The following is a 26,045-nucleotide window of genomic DNA, read 5'->3' on the forward strand; positions in this document are numbered from 1 at the left end:
TTCCCCTCCCTTGCCTTTCCTCCCTCCCTTGCCTTTCCTACCTTTCCCTTGCCTTTCCCTTGCCTTTCCTATCTTTCCTCTTCCTCCCTCCCTTCCCCTTCCTTGCCTTTCCTCCCTCCCTTGCCTTTCCTACCTTTCCCTTCCCCTCCCTCCCTTTCCTTCCCCCCTTGCCTTCCCCTCCCTTGCCTTTCCTCCCTTCCATTGTGACCTTTCCTTCCCTTCCATTACCTTTCCACCTTTCCCTTCCCCTCCTGGCCCTTCCCAGCCCTGGATCGCTGGGCTATATCGCCATCTCGCGGCTTCGAGAGCCCGTCCCCGCTTTGGGGGATCTCAGACTTCGGGAAATCCCGAGCCTGTGCCCTCGGGCTGCCTCTGCTCGGGAGCGCCGTTCCCCTGCCCCTCCCCAGGCTCCTCCCCCACCGTGACCAGCCTGCCTGAAAAACAGCTCCGAAAGCCCGCTCCGACCCCTGATGCTCCAGGGAATCTGAGCGATGGCACTGCTGCCTTGTCTGTCCCTACGACAAATCGCTGTTGTCTCTGAGCTGTAGAACTGGGCTTTTTTTTTATTTGTCAAGGTTTAGAAATTTTTATGATTGTGGTTGAGGTGGTTGGGGATAAATCCTGCCCTGTTACACTTCAGCTGCTCTGGCAGCCACGGCCAGGGGTAAAGCACAGCCCCTTCTGTGCCCTGTTACAGTCTTTCTTTAACTTAGTCTTGTGCTGGTTCACTGCCAGCAAACCATCAGGCTGGGACTGATCCCTTTTACTCCAAGCCCTCCTGTCATCTGCTTTGGAAAGAAAGTATGAAGGAACCTATGATCAAAATCCCAAGATGCAAGAGACGAGTGATCCAGGTTCAAAATGCTGTTGTTGAGCAGAATCAGATCTCAGCTGGATATACAACTCTGAAAGTTTCTGGTGAATCTTGGTTAGCTTTCAGATTCTGCTTCTTGGGCTCTTTGTTCAAAACTGCTTAAATTAGAAAGAGTACAGTAAACATGTATGATTTAAGTAGAATCTCTGCTGGAAAACCTAATGTTTATTAATAAATTGCCCCATGAAACTGGGTAAATAATAGATGAATGTAGCTCTGGTGGGACACAAGACCTGGCAGTGGACTGTGTGTACAAGGTGACGGGCAGATTGCAGGCATCTGTGACAAATAGTCATGAGTGGGACAAAGCCACCTGGACACCTTGCAGTAATGACTCCCTCATAGGCATGAGAACAGCTATTGGAGCAAAGCATCCTGGACCTGACTGAACTGAAACCAAAAAGCCCTTGATGTGAAGAAGAGCCTGCTATCACATCCTTCTTGTGAAGAGGGTTTCCATAAGAGTATCTGTCTTGGATCAGGCCTGGGTGGGAAGAGAGGAGCAATTTTTGGTTCTAGACGGCTTGGATGCTGCAGGTGCTGAATGAACAAAACGGGGCACTTTGGACCACAGCCTGGACAAATTCTGCTGCTACCATCAGCTTTGGTTGTTGTCCGGGTTTGTAATGGTCTTGCCTGCATCCGTTGTTCAGATCTCTGAGATACGGCAGCGCCAGCGGAGCTGAACCAGGTGCAAATGGAAAATGTGCCACATTTATCGCTTGTGATGAAGGGTGAAGTTGCTCCCAAAGGAACAGCTTCTTGTCTGATGACTACAGATCATTTATTCTATTCCCTGTTGCCCAGAGAAGCTGTGGCTGCCCCATCCCTGGAAGTGTCCAGGCCAGGTTGGATGGGGCTTGGAGCAACCTGGGATAGTGAAAGGTGGCTCTGCCCACGGCGGGGGGTTGGAGCTAGAGGAGCTTTAAGGTCCCTTCCAACCCAAACCATTCCGGGATTCTGTGGTTCTTGCAGCCACAATTAATGCTGATTCCCACTAGCATCCTTTTTGGGGCATCTCTAAACCTCTTCAGAAGTGCTGCCCATTGCCTGGGTAAGCCTGTGTGTGCTGCTGTCAAACCTGGTGACGGCCCCACGGGAAAGCAGAGCCAGAGGGCACTGCCTGGGACAAAGAAGCCCCACGTAACAAACTACTGGGTTGCAGCACAGAGCTGGGTGCTCTCTGCAGCTGTGAGTGACCCTGCATGGCTGGCACAGGCCGTGTGCTGCAGCCTGGGCTCTGCTCTGGGGTGAGGAGGTGCCCATGGCTGGACTCGAGGGCTGTTGGGAGTTGCTGCTGGGTGCAGGGTTGTGCAGACAGCAGAGTGTCCCATGTATGGGGGGCATGGATTTATGGAGGTATGGATGGGCTCTGAGCACAAGGTGCTGAACCTACAGATGTGGGTATACAAGATGTAATGCCTTGTGAAGGAAAAAGTTCGCTGTTTATCTGCTCTGTGGTGGTCTTTGCACACAGTGACAGCTCCGGGCTCTGCTCTGCCTGATGAGGGTGTGGGATGAGGGAGCTTTGGAAAGCAGCAACTTCAGAGCAGTGGAGAGTGTGGTGGGGCACTGCTCAGGGGATCTTCACAGGCTGTGCAAGAGAGCAGTGGGGAAACGGGGGACGCGGAAATGCAGCAAAGTCATGGATGTAAACCACCCTAGAGGAGTGTGTGGTGATGATGATGATGCTCAGGATCTTTTTCACTGTCTGGGTGAGCATGTCCCTGAGTGCTGGGCCATAGCCCCACTGAAATACAAGCTCTGCAGTCACCAGAGCTGTGTTTGCCACTGGTTGCCATCCCTGTGGCTCACCTTGCTGCCTGTCCAAAGGAATTCCTGCTTCTGACAAGACTTCCAGCAAGAGCTCCTCCTCACCCAGCAAAATCCATTACAATTCTTGGATTACATCACTTATATGAAACAGTTCTCATGGTTTTGTTCCACCTTGGATCAAAGCAAAGGCAGATACTGTGAGAACACATTTTATAAGCTGGGAATATTTATTATCAGCTTGCAGACTGGAATTTTTTGTACTCATGTGGGGTTTTTCATGTTCTTCCCTCATCTGTGCAAATGAATCACAGCATGTGTGTAATTATAGGCGGGCATCAGTTTTTTATTATGATTTAAACTTCAGTCTACTTACTCAATCATGAATTGGAAACACGTGGCCTTAGTACGTAGGACCTTTTTACTCATGAGATGTTAAAACTGTAGTGGCAGCTTCCAGGGCCTCTCACTCCAAATTTCAATGCCTTCAAAAGGAATTGGGGTAAATGAGCAAACAGTCCTGCAGCAAACTTTGCAGTACCGAAATTTATGATACTACTTAATCATCTTCAGGGTACTTTGTGAATGTAACTCATCCCCTGAGATCCAAATTCCTCTAGGCAAATAGGAGGTTTGCTCAATAGCAATGTTTAGGAAAAGGAATGGACCTATTTGGAAACTTATGACTAGTTATGCTAAAATGAAGATTAAATGGAGGAAGCAAATTGGGGAGAATATTTAAAACTACTGGTATAGATGAAATTTTGTAATGCATTTCAAATGGTTCCTGTTTAAAAATTGGCCTACGTTTACTGAAGCATGAATAAAAGCCACATCATGGTAAAATAAGAGTGTTATTGTCCTCAAATGAGAAAAATTTCGAGTCAAATTAATCCAGATGTTTAGGATTTACCCAAAAGGAAACTGAAGCTGAGGAAAGAATGGGGAGAAGTTTGTTTTGCCAAAACCGTCTCTTATCGAGAATTTCTTTGTGTCCTACATTTTATTTTGCCACAGCACAGAGAAATGTATTATTTTCTGGGCACGAAGCCACCGCTGGGTTCTGCTGCATCTCCTGCCCCATCCAGCTGCATCCCAGGAAAGCTGCGTGAGACTCTTCTGGCGGGTGTGTCGGGAGGGACAGAGGCAGAGGCACTGACACTGGTGGCTTTACGCAAGTGAGGAACACTCTGCAGCCTAATAAGGAATGTAACTTTTTTTTTTCGTGATGCACATTAATCTGTTCTGTTTTCCCTACAGAAAAAAAATCCCCCTCCTGCAGCTCTTGCCAAACAGCCTGGCTTCATCTCCTCCTTTAAAAGTTCATTCACAGTTACAGCCGCAGTCACAGCTCACAGGCAGCCTGTCTGTCAGGAGTGCACAAGGCTCTGCCTTTTGGGTCCCTGTGACATCCCTGGAAGGGGCATCCCCACACCACCCCCGCCGGAGATGTGATCGTGGTACAGTCCAGAGAATTCCAGGTTAAGTGTTTGCAGGATCAGTGTTTGCAGGAGCCACTCTGGAGTTTGATGTGCCCCGAGCAAGGTCTGACCTCATCCAGGTGAGTGCCAGGGGCAACCTGAAAACTGCCATTCATCAGATTTGCACCTTTATCACCAGGATGAAAACTCTCTGTGTCATCAGGAACAGGTGTTTCAGCCAGCACAGTGAGAAAATTATTTTGATTACTTTTTGATTTTGTTTAATGTACATTTCTTTCAGAAAGTCACATCTCAACTCTATCCTAACTCTTAGCTTTATTACAGGATTTATTGCCAAGGCATGGGTGCCCTCCTTTCTTCTGGGATAACCAGTTTCACACTAGTCATCTCTACAGGCATCATTAACAGTTATTCCAAATAGAGGGGCCAGACTGATAAAATGTGATTTGATCTCTGCTCTTATAATTCCATTTGCCATACTGTCTCTGGTCTTCCAAAATACTATCAGTTCTCGCTGTGGAGTCTTTCGCTGTGAAATTTCTTGGTTGTTTTGTTCTAGTGAAGGAGAGATTTTTATACCGTGTCTAAAATAGTTGATAAGTGGATATATAAAATAATGGAGTGGTCTGATAAGGAGATAACCATTAATTTGCAATAAATTTTTTTTAACTGACTTTTATGAAAAAAGGCAGAATTCTGAAGAATTCTAAAGAAAGTTGTTTCCTGTGGTTCCAGCACAAAAGCTTGGCTTGAATGAATCAAGTGACAATGCTGTTGACATTTCTTCAGAGCTTGTTATATATAACTTGTCTGGATTAATGGTAATTGTAACAATTGGCATCTACTGTACTAAATCCTTTAAAAAAAAAAATCAAACTAGAATTGCACCTGAGGTAGTTGAAAAAGTGTCTGAATCCCGAGGCTATAGTGGAAGCCACTGAAGGTGGGGTTTTTTTGAAGCGTGCAGTCACCTGTGCACTTTGGAAAATCCCGTCTGCCTTAAAAATGTGTCCCGTAGCCACTTTGTGTCTTCACTAAAGAGAAAATTGGCATCAGTTTAGCTGAAGGATCAAGCTGTGCTGAGGCTGGATCCTGTGCAATACATACAGGATTCTCTCTCTCGCCAGAGAGACAAAGTGTGACATAAAATGAACAGGTGGCAATTGCTGCCCTGAAACAGAAAGGACCACCCTGAGTACTTGCTTTGAGACCTGTTGGAAAAGGGGCACATCCTCAGGTGTGGTGCACAGTTGTTTGGAAAAGCATTTTAATCTTGCTTGCCAGCTGCAGGTAGATGTGCTGGTGTTGGTCTGTAGTGCCACGTGTTCATCCTGTACCATCACCCCGCTGCTCTTGGGTCAGAGACCCTCACGGTCCGGATGTGCAGAGGGTTTTGAACTTCTGAACGCTGGCCAAGACCTAGCAAGAGACTTAAACATCTGCACTGGCGACAGAGACAAAACACTGGGGCCTTGAGGATGGGATAGAGTGTAAAAAAATTGTCTCAAGCTACTGCTTAATGTCTAAACTGTGAAATGCATCATGGGCTTACAGCTCATGGACTTTGGGTGCCCTTAACTTAGTACAGGATCAGCAGAACAGAGCTGGTGGCTGCCAAACAAGTTTGTGCCTCTGGCTGAGCCCCTTGGGGTCTTGGTGCAAGAGACCTTCCAGCAGTTTATTTGTCATGTGTGGACAGGACCAGGAGCCACACTAAACAGTTGTGAAAACCCAGTTTGGCTGAAGGCAGTGGGGCAGCATGTGTTTTTTGAGAGCAGAAGCCTCTGTCTGGGAGCACTGGCCGAGCAGTAACTGTGTGTTTGGTGTGGGCAGAGACCTGTGGGGCTCCCTCTGGGGACCAACATGGGCAGGGTGCATAGCAGGGGAAGGTGAGCCTGGTCCTTGTGGGATTTAGTTGAATTGAAGGAAAGGAGCCACGGGGTTTTTATCTCTGCAATGATCTCTAAGAACCTAATTCTCTAAGAATTTCAGCATTTAGTTGAAGGTTTCACGCAGAAACCAATCAGGTAGAGGAAGAAGCCTGCTCTGCTGCTAACTCCAGTCCTTTTTAAGTCTTTGCCTTTGCCCAAGGGGAGAGAGAAAATGTCAAAAAGCTGTTTCACATTGGGATAAACTCTCACAGGAAAGGCAAGGAGGGGAGAGAGGGAGTCAAGCCAGTGTTTACCCTCTCTGAGTGCATTCTGCCAGGACTTTGAGTAGTTTTGACTACTCAGCAGTGTACCACTTAGCAATCACATGCATGTTGATTTTGCTCAGTTCTCAAGCTGTAAAGATCCCACACGTCCCTGACCATCAGCTCTACAAATCTAGGCTGCTTCTGCTCACACCAGATGGAGTTGTTCACCCTTGGGCATAATCAGCTGCAAGGGGAGCTTTTCCCTGCTGCTGTTTGCCCCACCTGTCAGCCCCAGCACCCTCAGCTCCTGCCCCTGAGGGCTGGAACAGCCAGACTTCTTGCTGTGGGATGAGGGGCTGCAGCACATGGATAGTCAGCACCTCACACCCCAAAGGGCTGCAGAGCATCAGCCACGACTCCTGTACTCCCATCCTGAGGGGTCAGAAGGGGTTTACATTTTATCTCACCAGGAACTGGTGAGATAGAGAGGCTGGGAGAGAGAACAAACTGTGAAAATCAATGGCAGGTTCCTGACAGAGCTCTTGCTTCACTCCTGGGCTTAGGGGATGGAAAGCTTGGTTCTGAACCAGCACCCACCCCTGCACCGTCCTGCATGGGCTTTACAGTGTAATCTGCATTCTGGCTCTCAGCTCAGGTGCTGGAGAAATTCCCTGAGTCCCAGTGAGACCCGAAAGAAAAGCCTGGTTAAGCTCTGTGGCGTTGCAAATAAAGTACTGTAATTAATTTCTTGTAGAAAGCTTTGGTTTACAGCGGATGATCCTACCAGGCCTTGATGCCATCTCTGAAAGCAAACAGGTTATGGCCAGTCCTGTTTCTCACGTCCAGTTACTCTCCCCCACATTCCTTCACAGAAGTGATAGGATATGGGCAGATACTCTCAGACAAAAATATGTGTTTGCCTCTCTCAATTTTAAGTGTAGCAAAACTACACAGCAGAACAATGTTGGCACCTTCCTGTTTCTATAAAAAGGCAAATGCTTGTGTCTCCTTCCCATAGGCAATTCTTGAGCTGAGCTAAAAGAGAAATCTTTACATGCCTACTAAAGTACTAAGTTACAGAGGCCATAAAATAGTCAAATTAACCTTATTTTGTTGAAAAATAAAAAAAATTGAATGAAAGAAGGGCTAATGCTGCAGAATCATGGTATCCCCAGAGCACATAATAAAACTTGGTGTTTTGCCCCATCAGGGATAACACTGCCGTCCAAAAAAACTGGGAAGCCCTGAGACCACAGCCATTAATACTGGACAGGGTGCTATTAAACTATCCTGTGCAGCAAATTTGACCTAAATTGAGTATGTTCTGACTAATGTAATTGCACATACACACGACACAGATTTAACATTGACTTTATACTTTTATATTGGCTCTAATGCAGAGGAAGAGAGGACACTCAGTCCAGCATAAAGCTTCTCAGAGGTTAGTGTGTTGTTTAAAGAATTTGAATGAGTAGATTTCTCCAGAAGAGATGCTTCTTCTGCAGGAGTAGCAGTGGAACAGCCAAGATCACGAAACCATGTGAAGTGGAAGCTTTTAAACTGCTTTAAGTTTCCCTGCACTATTAATACAGATTTGCAAAGTCACTGCTTTGTAAGGACCTGTGATCATTCTGCACAGGAAGAGAGGGCAATAACCTTTTCCAGATGGAGCTCTGGAAGTGCCTTTAATTGGCAGTTTTACAGTTTTCTGGTTTTACAGAAAACCAGTTCAGAGTAATTTAAAGCTTTAGGCTGCAGGGCTGCTTTTTGGAGGCACTTACTGACTTGATTACTCTGAAGTAAACTATGTGTTTTGAGGAAGAGATGTTTGGGAAAATATTAAACTATGTTTGCAAACAGTGAAATACTTGAGTCCTTGTTTTGCTCTCATAGTCCAAACAGTGGCTTTGAGGTTTGGGGAGAAGTAAGTTTTGAAGGAGCAAAGTTTAGAGCTGAAAGGTTTTTGTGTCTTGTCAAGATGGGCCCACAACTGCAGGTACCAAAGAGAAACTCGGAAACCAGGTGGTGGTGGTTGTTATTACTGGTGAGGAGACTGCTTGCATGAAACAAAACCAAGCTTGGTACCTGCAAATGGGTAATAATCTTAAAACTGGGTTCATGGAATCACAGAATGGTTTGGGTTGGAAGAGATCTTAAAGGTTCTCTAGTTCCAACCCCCTGCCATGGGCAGGGACACATTCCACTAGCCCAGGTTGCTCCAAGCCCAATCCAACCCGACCTTGAACACCTCCAGGGATGGGACAGCCACAGCTTCTCCAGGCAACCTGTGCCTGGACCTCACCACCCTCACAGCCAAGAATTTCTTCTTAATATCCAATCTAAATCTCCTGTCATTCAACTTAAAACCACTCCTCCTCGTCTCCACTCTCTGCCTGCGTACAAAGTCACTCTTCCTCTTTATTATAAGCTCCCTTTAGGTACTAAAAGGCTGCAATAATGTCTCCCCAGCCTCTTCTCTTCTCCTGCCTGAACTGCCCCAGCTCTCCTAGCCTAGGATGCCACCCCAGAGCGTGGCATATGCTCTGTATATCCTTTCTGGCATTCCTGCATTGTCTTCCCAGATGGGGGCTCCTGAATCAGCAGGAATGTGGTCCTGAGGCTGGGGTGTGCCTGAACTTGTGCAGCTTGATTTCAGGATCCACCTCTGGAAAAGCAGTTTCGTGTTCAAAGCTGTGTCCACTGTGATCTTAAATCCTGGCTGGAAATGCACTTTGTCCTTGTAGCCCTGGTGCTGTGCATGGAAATTCCTTTGAGTTTTGCAGCTGGAACAGAAAAAGTGGGGTGTGTGATAAAATGTTAAGTGTTACAACACACCAAGCCTCCTCCTTGCAGAGGAGTTTCATCTGGCACCGAGGGTTCTCTGCAGCTGCTTGGCAGCGTTTGCCTCGGGACTGAGAGTGCTGGGTTTGGTTAAGGCAAAACCGGTCCCGCTGTTCCCGAACCCCTCTGGCTGGAATGGGAGTGGGCGGGATGCTTGGCACTCACACAGGCTCGCTGTGGGGGTGTGCTCGGCTTAACAGCTGCAATAACTGCCCTCCCTGAGTCTTTACCCTGCCTGTCACTTAGTTACGCAGAGTTAAAAACACGGGCTGAGGGGACATGACTTTTGCTCAGTTTTGTGTGCTTATTGCATGAATCCAGGGGAAGTGAGGGGGTAGTTATCTCTCACACACCTGTCTGGACAGTAAGTCAGTGTTGTTTGTTGTGGATCTTCTGTGCAGCAGCTGGGAAAGAGAAAAGTTAAGAAAGGAAAATGTGAGCGTAAAGGAACACTGTTGGATAACTGAAGTAACACTTGAATCTCATCTTAATGCTCTGGTGAGGACCTGGATTTCAAGTGAATGTCTCTTTAATTTATGGCTGCTCGTAAGGCCAGGAGCTGGTATTTGCTGCTGTGTTGAATGTGATATAGTCGTTCTCTGGCTGTCTCTGACGGGGGAAGCATTTCTGAGTATGAACTGTAAGTAAAAATGAAATTGTTCCGTGTCAGGCTCAGAGGGGACTCTGCACCGACTCAACTTCACTCTTCCACTGAAACCCTTTTTCCAATCAAAATAGGAAACTCACTCTGGTGAAACAAAGGGTCAGACAAAGACTTTAAAGCTCGGAGGTTGAAAGCTGAGAGATGTGAGACCTCCTGTACTTCTGCTGATACCACAGGTGCTGTAGGAACCTTGAGGGCAGCTGTGGAGTTGTTCTGCCTGGAGACAAGAAGTCCTGGGGAGCTCAGCTCAGAGTAAAACTGTAATTGTATATAGTGAGAGAATAAACAAAAAATGTAAGAATGGCTGACCTGTAGAACTCTTCAGGGTTGTTTTTTTCCTTCTTCCTCTCTCTTCTGTCCCTCTCCTGGAGTGGTCCCTTTCTCACTGCAGAGCAGTGTGTCTCTGAGCTGGGGTTTGGTATTTTTAGGACTGTGTTTCTTAGCCCTCACTGCACTGTGCTCAGCTCATTCTGTATCACATGGCAGTGCAGGCAGCCCTGGACAGAGTGGCTGCCAAGCCCTGCACTGTTTCCTCAGTGCTGTGCATTGGGAGTGCCAGCTAAACCAGGGTAAAGCTGCTGGTGTGGAGCAGGGGAAGCTGTGCTGCTGTGCACCGTGACTTGGAGGAAGGAGGAGGGAGCATGGATCTTATTTTGGGAGCTTCAGTGATCAGCTGAGGGTCAAAAACTGGGAGCTGCTTCAAAAAAAAAAATCTTGGAATGGGAGCCAAGTGCTTGCTGTCTGCCTCAGGCCACGTCCTGGTAGGTGAACCCCCAGGATAGGAGGGCTCAGCTGTGGTCCTCCATCCTCAGGGCTCAAACCACCAGGCTGTTGCATAGAAACTGCACTGACACTCTTGACTGTGGCCTTTCCAACAAAAAAGATACTTTTGCTGTGTTTAAAAAAGGCAGTTTTGGGTTCCTGCTGGTTTTCCAGACGGTGATGGGACTTCAGTTCAGCTCCAGAGCTCCGTGTCTCCTTGGTGGGAAGCAGCCAGGCTGGGCAGCCCCAGGAGCCTGAGTCCCTGAGACATGCACTCCACTGTGTGCTCTGGATGGCCCAGGAGCGTGGGGAGGGGCAGCTTAAGAGTCGGGCAGGAGAACCTCCTCCTTGTGAGCTCCCCTTGGTGAGCACTGCCCTGTGCAGCCCAGGGTGAGCAGACAGCATGATTTCACGTGCTGTGCTTTATCACCACGTTCTGTGCAGTGCCAGGACACTGGCTGTTGTGTAATGGGTGTTAATCCTGGAAGGACTCACATTCCAGTCCGGCAGACAGTGAGAGAGAAAGGGCAGGGGAATGAGGTCATTAAAGACCTATCTCAATGAATTAGGCAGTGACAGCTGGAAACCTTATCACCCAGAGGGCTATTTTAAAAACAAATAGGCTCGTTTAGACTGTTAGTTAGCTTGTGGGGAATTTTTAATAGGCGAGAATGCCAGTTATCATGAAATAATTTCTATCCCACCCAAATTAGTCAAACTATATTTTGTGGACTCTGAGCTGTCTCTGTATAATTAACAAGTTGTTCTGCACTTGAAATTGAAAATCGGTTTGTGAGGGGAAGCAAGTCTATTTACCTTGTCTTGGGAGGCCACCTCCAAGTGAGATGCCTTGTGATTTTTTTTTTTGAGGAACATAATTAAAAAGAAATAATAGAATCATGGAGCCTGGGTTAGAAGGGACCTTAAAGACATCCACTTTCAATCCCTTCCATGGGCAAGGACACTTTCCACTGAATGCCCCATCCAACCTGGCCTTCCAGAGATTGGGCAGCCACAGCTCCTTTGAGCAACCTGTGCCAGGACCTCAACACCCTCACAGGGAAGGATTTCTTCCTAATATCTCATCTAAACCCTACTATCTTGCAGTTTGAACCCATTCCCCCTTGCCCTGTCACTCCATGCTCTTGTGAAATAGCCCTTAAGAAAAAGGAATTTGCTAAAAATGCCATAGTATCAGTGTAGTTTTAAGTGTAGTTTTGCTTTATTGAAGCTGGATTACACAGTCACCAAGGGACTTCATGGTCCACTTTTGGAAGGGAGACCCATGGCCTGGCTGAAGGAGTAGGATTTTTTCCACTGATTCCAGCAGCATCAAGATTTGACTCAAAGTCATGACAGTCCTGATGTATGCAAAATTTATAGCTGGATTTTTGCCCTGAGAAAGGAGAGTGATCTGCATTTGAAGATTTGCCTGCTCAAAACATCAAGAATAAACTGGTTCTTTGTTCTATCACTTTGCTGTGTAAGATTCTGCTGGGAGAAATCTGGCCGTGCTTATGGGCAGATGGGTGCAAGAATGGCAGAGAGGTAGAAGAGCACTCCTGAATACTCTCCTCATTCCCATCAGTGAAGGTATTAGAGCAACAGTTCTCATCACTGAACTACCATTTGATTTATTAGGATGGGAGGGGGGAGGTGGGAGTTGAGGGTGAGAAAAACCCATCCATAGACTACTCAGGCCACGGTATCTTTCACTCAGAAGAACAAAGACCATGATAAATTTGACATTTCCAAGTGTTGCTCATTACTCTTCTGTATTCCTCCCGTTGTGCTCACACCTGCAAAGCCTTGGTTTAATTTTTCTGCAAATGTGTGGAATCTCATCCAATTCATGCTGCAAATGGCTTAAGGAGCACCAGCTGATCACACTGCAGGGACACAGCAAGTGGGCTGCCAGGAGGATGTGGTGTCGTGCTCCAGAGCAGTTGTGCTGGTTAATTCTTATGGTCTGACATAGGACAACTTGCATTTGTCTTTATTGCTGTAGATAACTGAAGGAAGGGGAGACAAATCTCTGACCTGTGTCCAGAAGGAAGAGGAGAGGAATTGACACGGAGGAGCTTCCAGAGTAAGTTCAGATGCTCTCACCACTCCCTTTCTTGAAGGAGAGATAATATCCCTCATGTCTTCCAAACTTCAAACTATCCTGAATGGTTTCTGTAGTTTATTTCTCAACTGTAAAATGTTTTAAAGCAATTTATTTGAGCTCTGTGGCTGCAACCATAACTTGTCAGGTTAGATAATCAGGACCGGGAATTAAGTCCTGAGAGCACATTTTTTCATCTTTTTTAGTGTTGTTGTGCTTTTTAAAGTATTTTAAACTCTCACCAATTATTTGCAACTATTTGCTACTTCTGGGAATTCAGTTCCCTGAAATGTAACATAAAGTTCAAAGACAATAGTGCAAGCCAAAATATTGTCACTTAAATTGAGATGGAGAACCATAGAAATCTGGTTTGGGTTTTTTTAGGCATAAGAGTTGGAGTAGATAATTAGAGCTTTAGTGGCCAGAAGAAGAATGTAAGACAGAAAGATGGTCCAGCCCTTCACACATGGTGCAGACTGAGAGCCAAGCCCTGCTCTGTTACCTTACAAATCAATCAGACAGAGAAAAATGCTGGGTTTGTGACTGATCTGGACTCTTTCCTGATAAGAATTCTGTTCAGACAAAAATATGACCCTTATACATAGGATCTTTTTGGGTTTTACAATTTTCTAGTCCACTACTTTAACATAATCTAATTATAATCTGGGTTGTTTTGTTTTAAATAAATCAGTAATCTCCTTTGAAACAAGTTATATGTGTTAATGACTGGTATCATCTATGAGCTTTAAGGAGCCTTTGTAATTTGCACAAGCCAATATTCATTTTACCTAGACAGGGAGCTATGCCTTCATCAGTGCAACTCTTCAGAGATCAGAAGTACCACGAGCTGAAAGAGCAGTGCATCCAGCAGAGAGCTCTTTGAAGATCCTGAGTTTCCAGCCTCAGATGGATCCCTTTTCTATCAGTCAGCACCACCAAGGAAAGTTGAATGGAAGCGCCCAAAGGTAACTGATGATTGTTTTTTCACTCCTACTCTCTCCCCAGTAGAGACACCTCCACCAAGAGGTCTGAGCAAGTCATTGTTCTGTCCTGGACTTGACACCTCTTCCTTGGCTGTGTTTCAGTTTGGTTCTGGTGAAACCTCAGCAGCAACACCCAGAGGGAGTGGAGAGTTTTCCTCTGTTGATCGATATCATCTCTGGTCTCTGTATGGCTATGCTGAAGTTACTGTGCATTTTGCCTTTGACTCGTGTAAAACCTCAATTACACACCAGGGATTTTGTATTCCAAATGAACAGATATTGTCTTGCAAGCAAACAGTAATGCTTGGGTCTATTTGCCACTTTTACTGGCATCTTAACAGGGAAATATCCCCACTCTTCTGCTTGCTCCACACCAGTGTAGAGGGACAGCAATCTCTGCCTGTTGTGGGGGATGCCATGAAGGGGCTGATCAGAACTGTCCAGAAAGGCTCAGGCTGTGAGCAAAGATTTGTAAATGGCTGATTTTGCAGGCTTTTAAAACCTCATGCAGAGCCGAGGGACTCTCCTTTTTAGAACCAGCCCCACGTCATTTAGATCAAAAGCAGTAACATAAGACACAACCCCCCTGAAATTTTCTGTGGGGAAAACCTGCTTGTTTGCGAGGGGAAAAAAAATAAGAAAGATTCCCCTTATTAGTGGGCAATTTTCCTGCCCACTGATATTAGTGTCAAAATAAATCCTGCTCTTTTCCTGTGATTTCCCTGGAGTTTCTCTCCCTCTGCCAGGCTGAGGTGGGGCTGGGGGCAGCTGTGTCCTGCCAAGAGGCAGGAGAAGCCTCTTGCCCCCCTGCTATCTCAGCTGGCCCTGGGATGTCCTCAGCCACCTGTCCTGGCTAACCCCTTTCCGAGGCAAACACTGCCTCTGTGTGGTGGTCCTGCTCAGCATGGGGTGAAAATACCCGGGAATGACAGTCACTCTGCTCAATGGATATTTTGTCTGTCTCATTTTTAACTAAACCCCGGGTTTGTCTCCTTTTTTTTTTTTTTTTTTCACTGACCTTGCAAAAAGTATGAAATCCCAAGGACTCTTTTCAGTGTTAAACAAACAGCAGTGATCCTCCAACCAGGGCAGGCATGTGGGGAAAGAGTGGATAAGCTTGCTTCAGAGGTAAACAGTGTTCTTTAGTTACTCATAAAGGAAAATAATAGTCTAATCCTTCAGAATGAGTCTTATCATGTGCTTTCCTGGCTCCCTTGCCTGACTGTGTTTTATAAGCCCCCATTTTGCTTTCATCTGCATCTTCTCTTTACGAAAGGGCTGTGATTCCACCCTTATTTTCTGGAAAGACAGAGCTGGTTTGTGTTCAGTAAGACAGCACAGAAAGACACCGTGTGACAGGACTGCTGAACTGCTTCCCAAGAAACCCCTCTTGTGTCCAGGCCACAGAAGGGACACTGCTGTCTTTGATTAACTCACTGGTGTCAAAGATCAGATATGTGGCTGAAGGTGGAGAACCTGCCCTGTGCTCCTAAAAACACTGTGTGCCATGGGCCCCATTCTCCATCTTCTCACCAATTTTCCAGTGTTTTCAGGTGTGCTTATCACCATACAAGTGAAAAGTCCATGTAGGAATAAACAGAGCAAGTGTCTCCCTACTTCCCAAACTGGGAAGTGTGGGATGAGCAGGTTGGTGATTTATCCACAGCACTGTGAGGGGGACTGAGGTTTTTGCCAGAGAATGCAGGAGCTCTGACCTCTGCATCTGCACCTTTACTGGAGGCAGCACCAGCTCTTTTTGCTTCTAACTGGTGGAAAATGATACAGTGTCTCAGAAGCTGAAACATCCTCCTATTTACAAGTGCTGATTTGAACCCTGACACCTCCTCTGCCTCTCTACCTGTCTAAGAAGATTCTACCCTCCTTTGGAAGGTAGTGGAGGGTCAGGACATGTCTGCCTGCCTGGGCACTTAGTCTGGGTTACCTTTACAGATTTTGCATTAATGTTCTTTATTCACAGGATTTGTGGTCACAGCCCTCCAGAATATTTAACTGTATCCCAGTCCTCATAAATTTTGTGGAATGAACATAATGAAAAACTTGGCTGTCAGGTGTAAGAACACCTGGGTTAAATGCCCCTCAGAGATAATGTCATCATTTAATTCCTCTGCCAGTTCTGTGGCAGTGTTGCTGCAGTCTAACCCTGCTTTTCAGTTTGGCTCTGAACAAGACCAAAGACGTCTGCTTAAGTTTGGGACTTGTGTCGGAGTCCAGGGGTGCTGGCAGGGGAGGGAGGTGTCCTGGCACCGCACCAGGGGTGAAGCAGTTGCACCATGCACTGAAAGAACAGTTTCAGGGCATGGAGCAGAATGACAGCTCATCACACCCTGGGTACCTGCCAGGATGGGGCCTGGGGAGAATCCAGAGCTGGAGGAGAGTGGACATTAAAGGGGGATGCCATAAGATGGCATAGCAGAGTGATGTGGACTCCTAACAGTACAGTCTAGTGAAATTGCTGCCTTCTGTGTGACAAAAGTGTTTAGATTGTAACAGCCCCTCTGCATAGTGACACTTACCTGGCTTGCCAGACCTCTCTCCATACCCCCAGCTCCTTTCAGGAGCGTGGCTCTTGATTTAATGATCCCTTTTCAGATCTGAACATGCTTTTTTAATCCCTTCAGCCACTTCTTTCCAGCCAAAAATATGAGGTGATAGCAATGCTCTTGCTTAATCAAAATAAGGGTCCCTGCCCACTCTCCTCCTCACCCCTCAAGCTTTGTAGGATCCAATTATTGTTCTTCTTGAAATATTACTTATTCTGCAAAGGTTGCTGTCACGTGCTGAAATAGCTGAAGTTTTGGCTTGTTCACATTTCTCTGTTGTTGGTGGTTATTGACTCTTGTTCAACTGCAGATGAGCACAAGTTGCAAAGCTCTGTGTGCTGTGACATTTGTGTTTGTACTGGAAACACTGGCACATGTGGAACATGCCTGAATCTGACAGGTGAGAAAATGCGCTTCAAAAGAGGTGATGAGCCTCTGCTGAGCTTTGAGGGAGCTCACACATCCTTTTGTGTTCCTCAAACATTGATGGGAACACAAACGCAGTTTCAGGTTGCAGGTTGTGTGATCCAGGCACCAGTGTCTTGCAGCTTGCTTGTTCATGTGCTTCTCTAGGATGTGTTTGTAGGAGAAAAGGGCTGTGAAAGACTCGGCCTTGCACTGAGATGAAATAAATCCTAACGGGCTTCTTTTCCCTATGTGTCTGTCACATCCTAGACCTTAACACCATGGATGTTGTCCTCCACAGGCCAAGTAATAACCCTCAGTGGGTATGTTCAGACATGCACTCCATGATTGCTTTGTACAGGGGTACTGGAGGATTTTAGGACTTCCTGGATTACACTAGAGATTGTTTTAACAGGCGCTTTTGTATGCTGTGATTAGCTGTGATTGCACAAGTGCAGCAGCAGAGAGGCTGTTTGCCACTGTTACAAATAGTTTTATGTGCCATTAAAAGCACATTTAGATTGTGATCTTCAGCTACAGCTCAGTATCTATGGAAAAGTTTTAAGTCAGCTCTTTCTTTGCCAAACGTACATGTGTATATATGGTTGCAGGGCACCTTAATTTTTATAGAAGACCTTAAGCCTTGTAGACTCAAAAGTGATATAAAAGGTCACGGGCAAAGTAGGCTCTGACTTAAGTTTAAACCCTTCACCTTAAAGAAATAGGAAAGGTATTAAGAGCTGAACTCTGGGAAGCAGTCTGCCCTGGAATGTAGTCGGAGAGATTGAAGGGAAGGTTTCTGTACACATTAATCTTGTTTTCCAGCTTAAAATTGTCGAGGCAGAGACCATGTAGTCCAAGTTTGTGATGCAAACTTCTGTTTGTGTGTTGCAAGTAGATGAGGGGGGAACAACAGGTAGATGGGAAACTGTCAGAACAAAATTCTTAAATGATGGCAAAGGATTTTTTTCTTTCCTCACTAATTATGTACATGATGAACTCTGTGCCCTGAACCTTCTGCAAATGGAGTCTGGCACTGCTGCATGTTTGAGCTGAGTTGTTCCAGCATCCTTGTTGCTTGATCCTGCTGAGCTGAGCTGTAGCCATCTGTCCCTCTCGTGCAGGTGTCTCTCTGCAGAGGAGGAGTAGCTGCTTGCCAAGGGCTGGCTGCCACAACCCTGCAATGGAAGCAAGGACAGGCTGCTCCTGGGGAGGAAGGTGTTAAATCCACCCCAGCTGCAGGAGCTGGATGTTGGCACAGCTCACGTGCATGTGGCAGCACAAAAACATGCTCTTCAACCCGTTGCCTTAGCAACTGCACATTCAGATGGCAGGGTTGGCAGTGGGATCCTGCAGAAGATGATGCAATTGCAATTAAGTCAAATTGTTTTCATGTTGATGGAATTAATTTTGAGCTAGGAAGGAAGGGGAGGGGTGATGGGTGCACATAAGTGATACAAGGAGCTGCCACCCGTTTGAGATCCTGGTGTAGGCAAGTCTCCATCATGTTGTGTGTTTCTTTAAGGGTAAAATTGGTGTTGGCACTCGGCTTCTGAACCTTGTTTGGTGTTTTTTGAGAGACTAAAAGTCTGCCCAAGGGCTTTATTTGTTTAGTGAGAGTAGATCTGGGGGGTAATCTGTACATCTCAGCTCCCACTGTGCTTGCATCCTGGTGATCCCCAGGTTGGAACTCTAGGGTTTACAATGGCCCTGGGGAATTGGGCTACTGGGAGGAGGTGGCACAAAGTGGAGGGCAAGGTCTTTCAAATCCAGGTCAAAACAAGTCTTGGCCTTACTCTATGGCTGTAATTCTGGATCAGATGGATTAGGAAGCCGCTTTCTTGTTGTCTTATTCGGTGGAATCAGTTGATTTGGACCATTTCTACCAGCAGTTGGAAATGTCATGTTCAAGAGGAGTGATTTGCCACTTGGTTTTGCACTGGAGTGATGAGACAGAGGTGGCCAGCAATGATTTGGCACATGAGATACATGGGAGTTCATTGAAATTCAAAACATTATAAAGCACTTAGCGGCACCCTGGTGTGTCTTCAGTACAAGTGTCTTTAGACCAGCATTTCCCAGGCTTTTGAAGTCCAGCAACACTTAACCAAAGGCAAGAACACTTAACCAATCATTGCTTGAAATGGTTCAGATAACTGATTTTATTCACTACCAGTTACAAGGTCCTCAGTTTGCCTCCAGTTGCAATTCAGAACTGATTTTCAAGCCAACTGAGGGCTGATAGCAAGTCTGGGCAGTATAGCCCTTCGTTTAAGGGACTTGGGTGATGTGAATGACCAGGTAAGTGTGGGGTGCTAAAAGCATAACGGAAAGTGCTGTTTGGATTTTTTTCTGCTCCTGGAAACAGCATAAATATAAACCATCTGCCAGTATTTTAAAGGAGATATTAAAATCTAAATATAATCTAAATAAAGTGATAATAGCTCAAATACATATAGTATGTATTGATCTACAGAGATGAAAAAAGTAACTGGAATCCATTGGAACTGTAGTTCTCATTCTACCAACCAGGAATTTAAGTTTTCATAGAGAAGATCATGATAGATTAAATCTGTCATTATTAGTGCTACCCTAATATGATACTGTAGTAATTTTTAAATTAATAATAGTCTTGGCTGCTCCAAGTAATTGATCTTTTTGAGGAGGAAACACATTTTGAAAAAATGGAGGGGGGAATACTGAGTTGCAACTTTCCCCCAACTACACTAATAAAAATGAAATGTCTTGAATTTTTTCTTGGAGGCAAGGAAACATTTCCCAGCTGTAAAGGGCCTTCCCTTGTTGGTTTTGTAAGGTACTTGGAACAGCATGTTCTGATGGTGTCTGGCCAAGCAATTCACTGAAAACATCATGGGCTTTGTTTTGTTTCTTTCCTTCTCCCATTATTTTTTTCTCCTCAGGTTTTGAGATTGTTTTTTTTTATGTTTGTTTGTTCTTGGTTTGGGGTTTTGTTTTTTTGTTTGTTGTGTTTTTCTTTTTTTTTTTTTTCTGAAAAGAAAATGCCTTCTCCCTTTGCAAGGGAACACACTTTGACGTGTTCCTCCCCTCCCTGGCCACTCTCTGTTGCTGCTATTCCATCTTCCTCCTTGCATTATTTGCACAAATAACAGAACCAAACTGTCCAGGCAAACCATCCAAACTGCTGCCAATCTGGTATTGTAACTGATGATCTGGACATTCCGAGGAGAGTCATGCAGGGCTTTTCTTGCCCTTTTCTTCAGGACCTATTTTTAGGGCTCTATCAGCACAATTGCCTTGCACAATAAACGAGTCTGAAGTGGTGAGGGTACCAGAGCATGTGAGTGTTTCTAGCTCTTCTTGTGTTGATTTGCTTTGAGGGAAAGGGGTTCTTCGCTGAGGAGGAAGGAGATAAAAGACCTAATGAGTGACATCCTTTTGAGACAGAAGTCTGCTCAGAGTGGGTTTAATGGCTGTCATCGAGATGCCGCTGATGTTCTATCTGGGATGTGCTGTGTTGTGCTGCCTCAGAAACTGGGCAGAGGGAGCTGGTAGCCAAAGAGCAGGACAGACCAGAACCAGGGTGACACTCTGGCAGGTGAAGGTAGTGAGATACACACAGTTCGTTTGCCTTCTTGGCCGACAAACAGTAAAGGTGGAGTTTTTTGGGGACTGTGTTTGTGTGTTTCACAACAGGGAGTTTTGGTTTTTTTACAGCTGGCTAAAAAAGGAAGAAACGAACAGAAGCATTTTTGCTCCATTAGCCATGTAAAACATGGTTGATAGCTCACAACTTCTGAAAGCAGCCTCCTGAGGAAACAGGGAAACTCCAAAAGAGTCTCCTGTGTTTAAGGCTAACATTATTATCATCTGTTCTTGTTAGTTAATCTTTCATGGAGCCAAAACCTGTAGCGCAAAAGGAAGAGCCTTTATTGCCAGAGTAGAAAAGACAGCTGCCACAAGATATCCCTTGCTGATATATAAAAATACATAATAATCACTTGAGGTCACATCATGTTGATCCCAGTGAAAGAGGATGGGAGACCATCGTGGGTCAAAGTGCCCAGACTGTGGCCATTGTGCTAGTTCATGTTCAACATGACTCTGATCCTTTCACAGTGGCTGTGACATGCTCTGCTGCAAGCCCTGCCTCAGCTTCCAGCAGGTGTTTTATATTGTCAGATAAACTGGAAAATGTGTGTTGACTTTGTCTGCAGGTTTGGCCTGTCATTATTCCAAAGTAACCTTTGTCACCAAAAACTCAAAATAATAATTAACAAGCTTGTCTCTGGAAATTTGTTGTGCATTGGACCCTGCAAGATCCTGTTAACAGCAAATATTTTGAATTTGATGGCATTTTGCTAAAGAGGATTTTAAAGGTGAAGCAATACAAACTTCACATCAATTGTAAGTTTCACCAATGTCAATCCTCAGCAAACTGAATCTTGATTCGTTTGCAATATTATTTCTGTCCTGACAAGACCAACTCAATTGCTAATACAAATATGAGACTATATGATGGGCAGGCATGGATGTGTTTAGATGGATTTATGTACAGGGATGTACATCCATGACACCAGACAGGGACTTGGGAAGCAGAACGGTGCAGTGGGAAGAAGGTGAAGCAGGTACTTTGGGCTTGCATTGTCACCTCAGAGCAAACCTGTGGCATTTTGAAAGCAGACAGAGTCCAGAGTCTGTGCTACAGAATTTGAGGTGTGTTACTTTTATAAGGGTAATTTAATTTTTTTTTTTTTCTGTGCTGAGAGTAGTGATGGGAAATAGTAACATTCAGATGGACAGTGCAGCCATCTGCTTTTCTAGAAGATGGGCCCAAGAAGCATGGTGAAGTCGCTGGACAGAGCAGTCACTGAAGGGCTGTTGCAGATGCCTTGTTAAGCACTTCTTTCCCAATTGTTTTGTTCCTGTAGGCAGGAAGTGAGCAGAGCTTGTGTGGTGCCCTGAGGGCTCCTCTCACACAGCCAAACAAACAAGTAGGGATCTCTTAACTCCTTTAATCCATCCCGGCAGTTATTGCTGGCAGTGCCTGGGATTCAAGTCTTGGAGGGTCACCTACAGCTGTGTGACCCTTGTCCGTGTCCCATTTTCCTAGACCAGAGCCTGCAGTTCAAACCAAGGCTGAGGTGAGTGCAGTGTGCTGTGGCTCAGACACACTCTAAATAAGAAGCCCCGAGAACTTTATGGTATTTCATTCAGCTGGGTTCTGTTTCTGTGTTTGAGAAGATCCTTCAGAAATAGGATCAGGAATTCTGCTTTGTTCTAGGATTTTGTGTCTCTCCTCACCTTTCTGCATTGGGCTGGTGACTCCTGCCACTGACCATGGGCTTAACCCTGAGGAGACTTTGACTGTGCTTCTGGGTGTTAAGCAACTTGAAAATGAAAGCGTGGGAGAACACAGTGCTCCAGAAGTTAGGAAGGGACATCCTCACTTTTTATGAGATGGGTGTTTAATTTAAGAAGTTCTACTGAGACTGAACAGATACTGTTTTGTTCTCCCAAGGATGTTGTTTTTAAGAAGCATCCTTTTGTAAACAACAGGAATTTATGATCTTAGTTTAATTCACTCTTATTGCCCTTAGTCATATAGGCTGGTGCACCTCAGTATTAATATCATGGGGTTTGAGCTCTGGCCCCTTTCAAAGCCTTGGGATTTTCACTGTGCTCTGTTTATCATCTTGTCTTTCCCCCAGTGTGCTGAGTATGGGAAGGCATCACAAAAACATTGCTTGGTATGTTTCCATCTTTGTTTCTGACTGGATAAAACATTCCTCCCAAATATTTTGTCCTTAATGTTTTCAGCTGGGGAAGTTGTGACATATTTCTTCTGAAATTGCCAAACTGTCTCAGAATGGAGCTGTTTGCTCACCCTTATTTTATTAATGCCATAATTTTATTTTTATTTTGCCTGGAAAATCTTGTTAAGACGGAGATTGCCCAGAAGAAGAGATGAGCAAGGAGCTATAAAGCCTTCAGCTGTCGGCAAATACTCACGTCCAACCTCTCCAGTGCAGTCTGGTGGCTGTGTGGTCCCCATATGACATCAACTTGATGGCTCAATCCCATTTCTGATGTCATTTCAGAAAATTCTTTGTTCTTAGTTGTGCCCTTCTGTGTTGGCTGTGTCATGGCAGGAAGGAAAAACTCCTGGTGGCACCTTGCCAGCAGCCCTGCCTCCCTGCTCCAGAAGCTTGTTGAGGAGCTGGGAGTTCAGTGGATATCCTGTACCCAGCTGCATCTTTCCTCCCCCTTGTCTTGCAGATACCAGGCATTGTGAGGCACGAGTTTCCCACTTTTTAAGGTGATTTCCTTAGGTACACTCGCCCTTCCACGGGTGTTGCATTATTTCAGCATGATGAAGTGGCAGGTTTGGAAGCGGCAATTTTTCACAACAGTATTACTCACCCAAGTCTTCCAGGAATATAATTAAGAGCAAACATTTGTAAATGACATTCATGCTTGCCAAGCAGACAGCTCTCCAGATGCCAGTATTTTGTTATCTTCTCTCTTGGCAGTTTTTCCAGTTTGTATTTCCCTCTCTCGGGTTGGATGGAGGCTTTCTTACGCTGTTGCGGTTTGTTTGCCCCCCAAAGGAAAAATATTTAAATGACCTCAATGTCATTTCTAGAACATAAACAGTACGGTTCCAAGGCTCTGAATGTTTCTTTAAAGTTAAAATGTCAGGTTTGATTTAGTTGGTTCCACCATCAGTAGATGAAAATTGGTTTCTCAGAGAATCAGCTCCATTTGCCCTGAGCGATGTGGTGATGGCAAGGATGACATGGTAAAATTTATTTTGAGGCCGTAAAACAAAAAGCCTGAGGATCACATCCTCAGCCAGCATAAGTCTTCTTACAGTAATTGTTAGTTCATTGATTCAGTCTTCTGAAAGAATTAATGTCTGAGTTCTCTGAAGGAAAAATTACAGCCAGAACATGCCAGTTGCAAAGGAAATTAAGGTATTGGTTCTGCAACACTTCACCAGGACTGGAAAGCACTCAAAAATGCTTTCTGTCTGAAGAGCTTTATGCTTTTCTCATTTTATTTTCATATTTAAGGGGTATTTGAATGAGTAAAGTCCTGGAATGTGAGGCTTTATAAGCCATTCTATCTTAGATTTGAAGAGTAATTTGTTTGAATTTCACGCTCTTCCTGTGATCTAAACGTATGCTTCCTTCAAGATTAATTCTATTTCTAGATGAAATAAATACATATATTTTGTTGGCTAAAAAAAAAGCTCTTAAAATCCTTCACAGCCGAAGGAACCTTTTTAGAACTGCTGTCTTGCCTGTATGTGGCATTGTTTCTAACTTAATCATAAAGGCTAAAACATTTTGAATTTGCATCTTTTCCGGTTTTCAGGAAATAAATGTTCTTCCTCGGGAAAACACACTTTCTATTAAGAGCAAATTTTAGTCTTCCAGATTTTATGTACTGAACTTTGGCCAGTGCTTCAGGGCCAAAGGCCACCTTGACCCTCCTCATGTGCCTCAGAAATGGAATCTCTGCTCTTGGAGATATCCAGAAGCCATTGGGGCGTTCACTGGGCGCCTTCCCATGCATGGGGGTTGGACAAGGCGGCTCTCCAGAGGTCCCCTCCAACCTCAACCATTCTGTTATCAGGGAGAGGAGGGTTGGGCCATGGGCTTTCAGTGCAGAGCCTCCGGGATGGAGTCAGCGTGGGGTCTGGGACTCCCCTTTTTGGGGTGGATAATGGATGTCCATATGGTCCTCTTACCTTCATCTCCGTTTTCTCATGTTGAGGCCAATTGGTCTCATGTGTGCAGTCAACCATGTGCATATATTTATATAATACCTGGTATGCCAAACCTGTTCCTGCTCTTTGAGCTGGGAAGGCAGACCCTGCTGTCTTATCTTCGTTCTCAAATGCGAATACTTTCAGCCTCTTCAGGGGCTCATAACCTCGCTCTGTAACTGCCACATCCATCTGTTTCACCAGAAATAATACAGCTTTATGCAGGGGCTTATTTCATTGGCTGCAACATTTTGTGTGGGAAACTGGCCCTGGAGAAGAGCTAAACCAGCCTCATTAACTAAAAGCATGAACAGGTGAAGATGCAGGTCTGCTGGCAGTGAGTTTTGTGGTAAAATGATTCTGGGTCACGTGTTTGCCACATTGGCTTCCTTGTTACCTGACAGCTGGGGCTGGCATCAGGCAGATGTGATGTTAGTGTTTAAAAAAGGAATTTGTCTGAAATGAAGCAGTGAATTCAAATCTACATCACACTGGGAAAACCAAAAATAAGCTTGATAAATGCAGTGAAAGGGCTATGTAAGGAAACAGCATGATATAAACAAGGAAAAAGGTTTCTTCTTGTGTCTTTCCAAGCAAGAAGCCTCTTAAATGCCTGAACAATTTAAACACAGAGATGAAACTGGCTGTGCTTCAACTGGGATAAAATCATGACCAGGTAAACATTTGGACTACCCTGACAGGCTGACTCCTCCAAGGAGCCAAAGGCTTTTCTCAATGTATCTGTCTGACTGAATCTGCTCTAGTCTTTGTTTTGGGTTGAAGCAGAGGAAAATCCTGGATCATGGTAATGAAACTTTGACAGTGAGAGACTGGAGTCACTTGCATTTGCCACCAAAGTAAGCAGAGATACCACACGTGCCATGGCAACAGACAGTTGAGTGGGAGCTGGATACCCTGGGAAAAGGCTTATCCTTTATCAGATGTCAGAGTGCCCACAAGAGAGGGAGATACCAGAAAGCAAGCTTCCTAAACAGATCTGTGAGATGTGGAAGTAGTTCTCTTATTGATTCCTTCTGAAACGTGTGGAGTCGATAACAGAATGTGGTAAGAAAAGCAAAGGTGAGAACATAGTGAAAGATACAGGGCTAGAAAGGAGAGTGCCTGGTTGAAGTGTGAATTAAAATGAATTCATGAATATAGTGGCAATACTGGGTATCCTTGGGCATCTGCCAACCGCCCTTAAAAAGTTTACCCTTTAGCACATAATATGGTTCCTTAAATTGTAAAAGCTTCCTGAAGTTTTGGCATAATTAGAAGGGGTTTATCCAAAATTTTAGTCCTCTTTTCAGTCCTCTAACAGCAATCTGTGCTAGACAAAATAACCTGCATGGAGTGTGCTGATTGCTGGCAGATATGACAACTGTGACTTTGTTTGAGAATCCTACTGTGGAAATCACTGCTGTGGGTTTTTCAGTTTCATCACTCAAAACTGAAGAAACTTATCTCATGTGCTGATAACTTTATTGCTAAATTAACATCGTTCCAAGATAAGACTTTAAAAGATGTTTTAGAAATAGAAGCTGCTCTTTGTTTTCAAGACGTGTAAATAAAACCCTTTTTGGTAGTTTCTGTGAATTTATGATTCTGTGACCCACTAATTTGGTCGAGTCATAAAAGTGCTTTTTATCCAGCAGTAAAGCAGATGCTGCTGTGTCAATTTTGATGCAAAAATTTTATAGCTTGGAATTTGAACTGTTAGACAAGCAGCAGATTCCCTGAAGT

The 26,045-nt window shown here is 45.0% G+C and overlaps 1 protein-coding gene across 1 annotated transcript in view; it reads left to right on the top strand.

Moving 5' to 3' along the window:
- The first annotated feature begins 4,014 nt into the window (after positions 1 to 4,014).
- LOC116793966 (calpain-5-like) overlaps positions 4,015 to 26,045 on the top strand; it is a 50,428-nt gene continuing 28,397 nt past the window's right edge. The window contains 4 exon segments of the mRNA XM_032702235.1: positions 4,015 to 4,208; positions 12,502 to 12,582; positions 13,393 to 13,470; positions 13,472 to 13,565. Coding sequence (XP_032558126.1) covers positions 13,403 to 13,470; positions 13,472 to 13,565 — 162 coding nt within the window. The 5' untranslated portion in view covers positions 4,015 to 4,208; positions 12,502 to 12,582; positions 13,393 to 13,402.

This window comes from Chiroxiphia lanceolata, chromosome 14, assembly GCF_009829145.1.
Source record: "Chiroxiphia lanceolata isolate bChiLan1 chromosome 14, bChiLan1.pri, whole genome shotgun sequence".
Classification (NCBI taxonomy): Eukaryota; Metazoa; Chordata; class Aves; order Passeriformes; family Pipridae; genus Chiroxiphia; species Chiroxiphia lanceolata.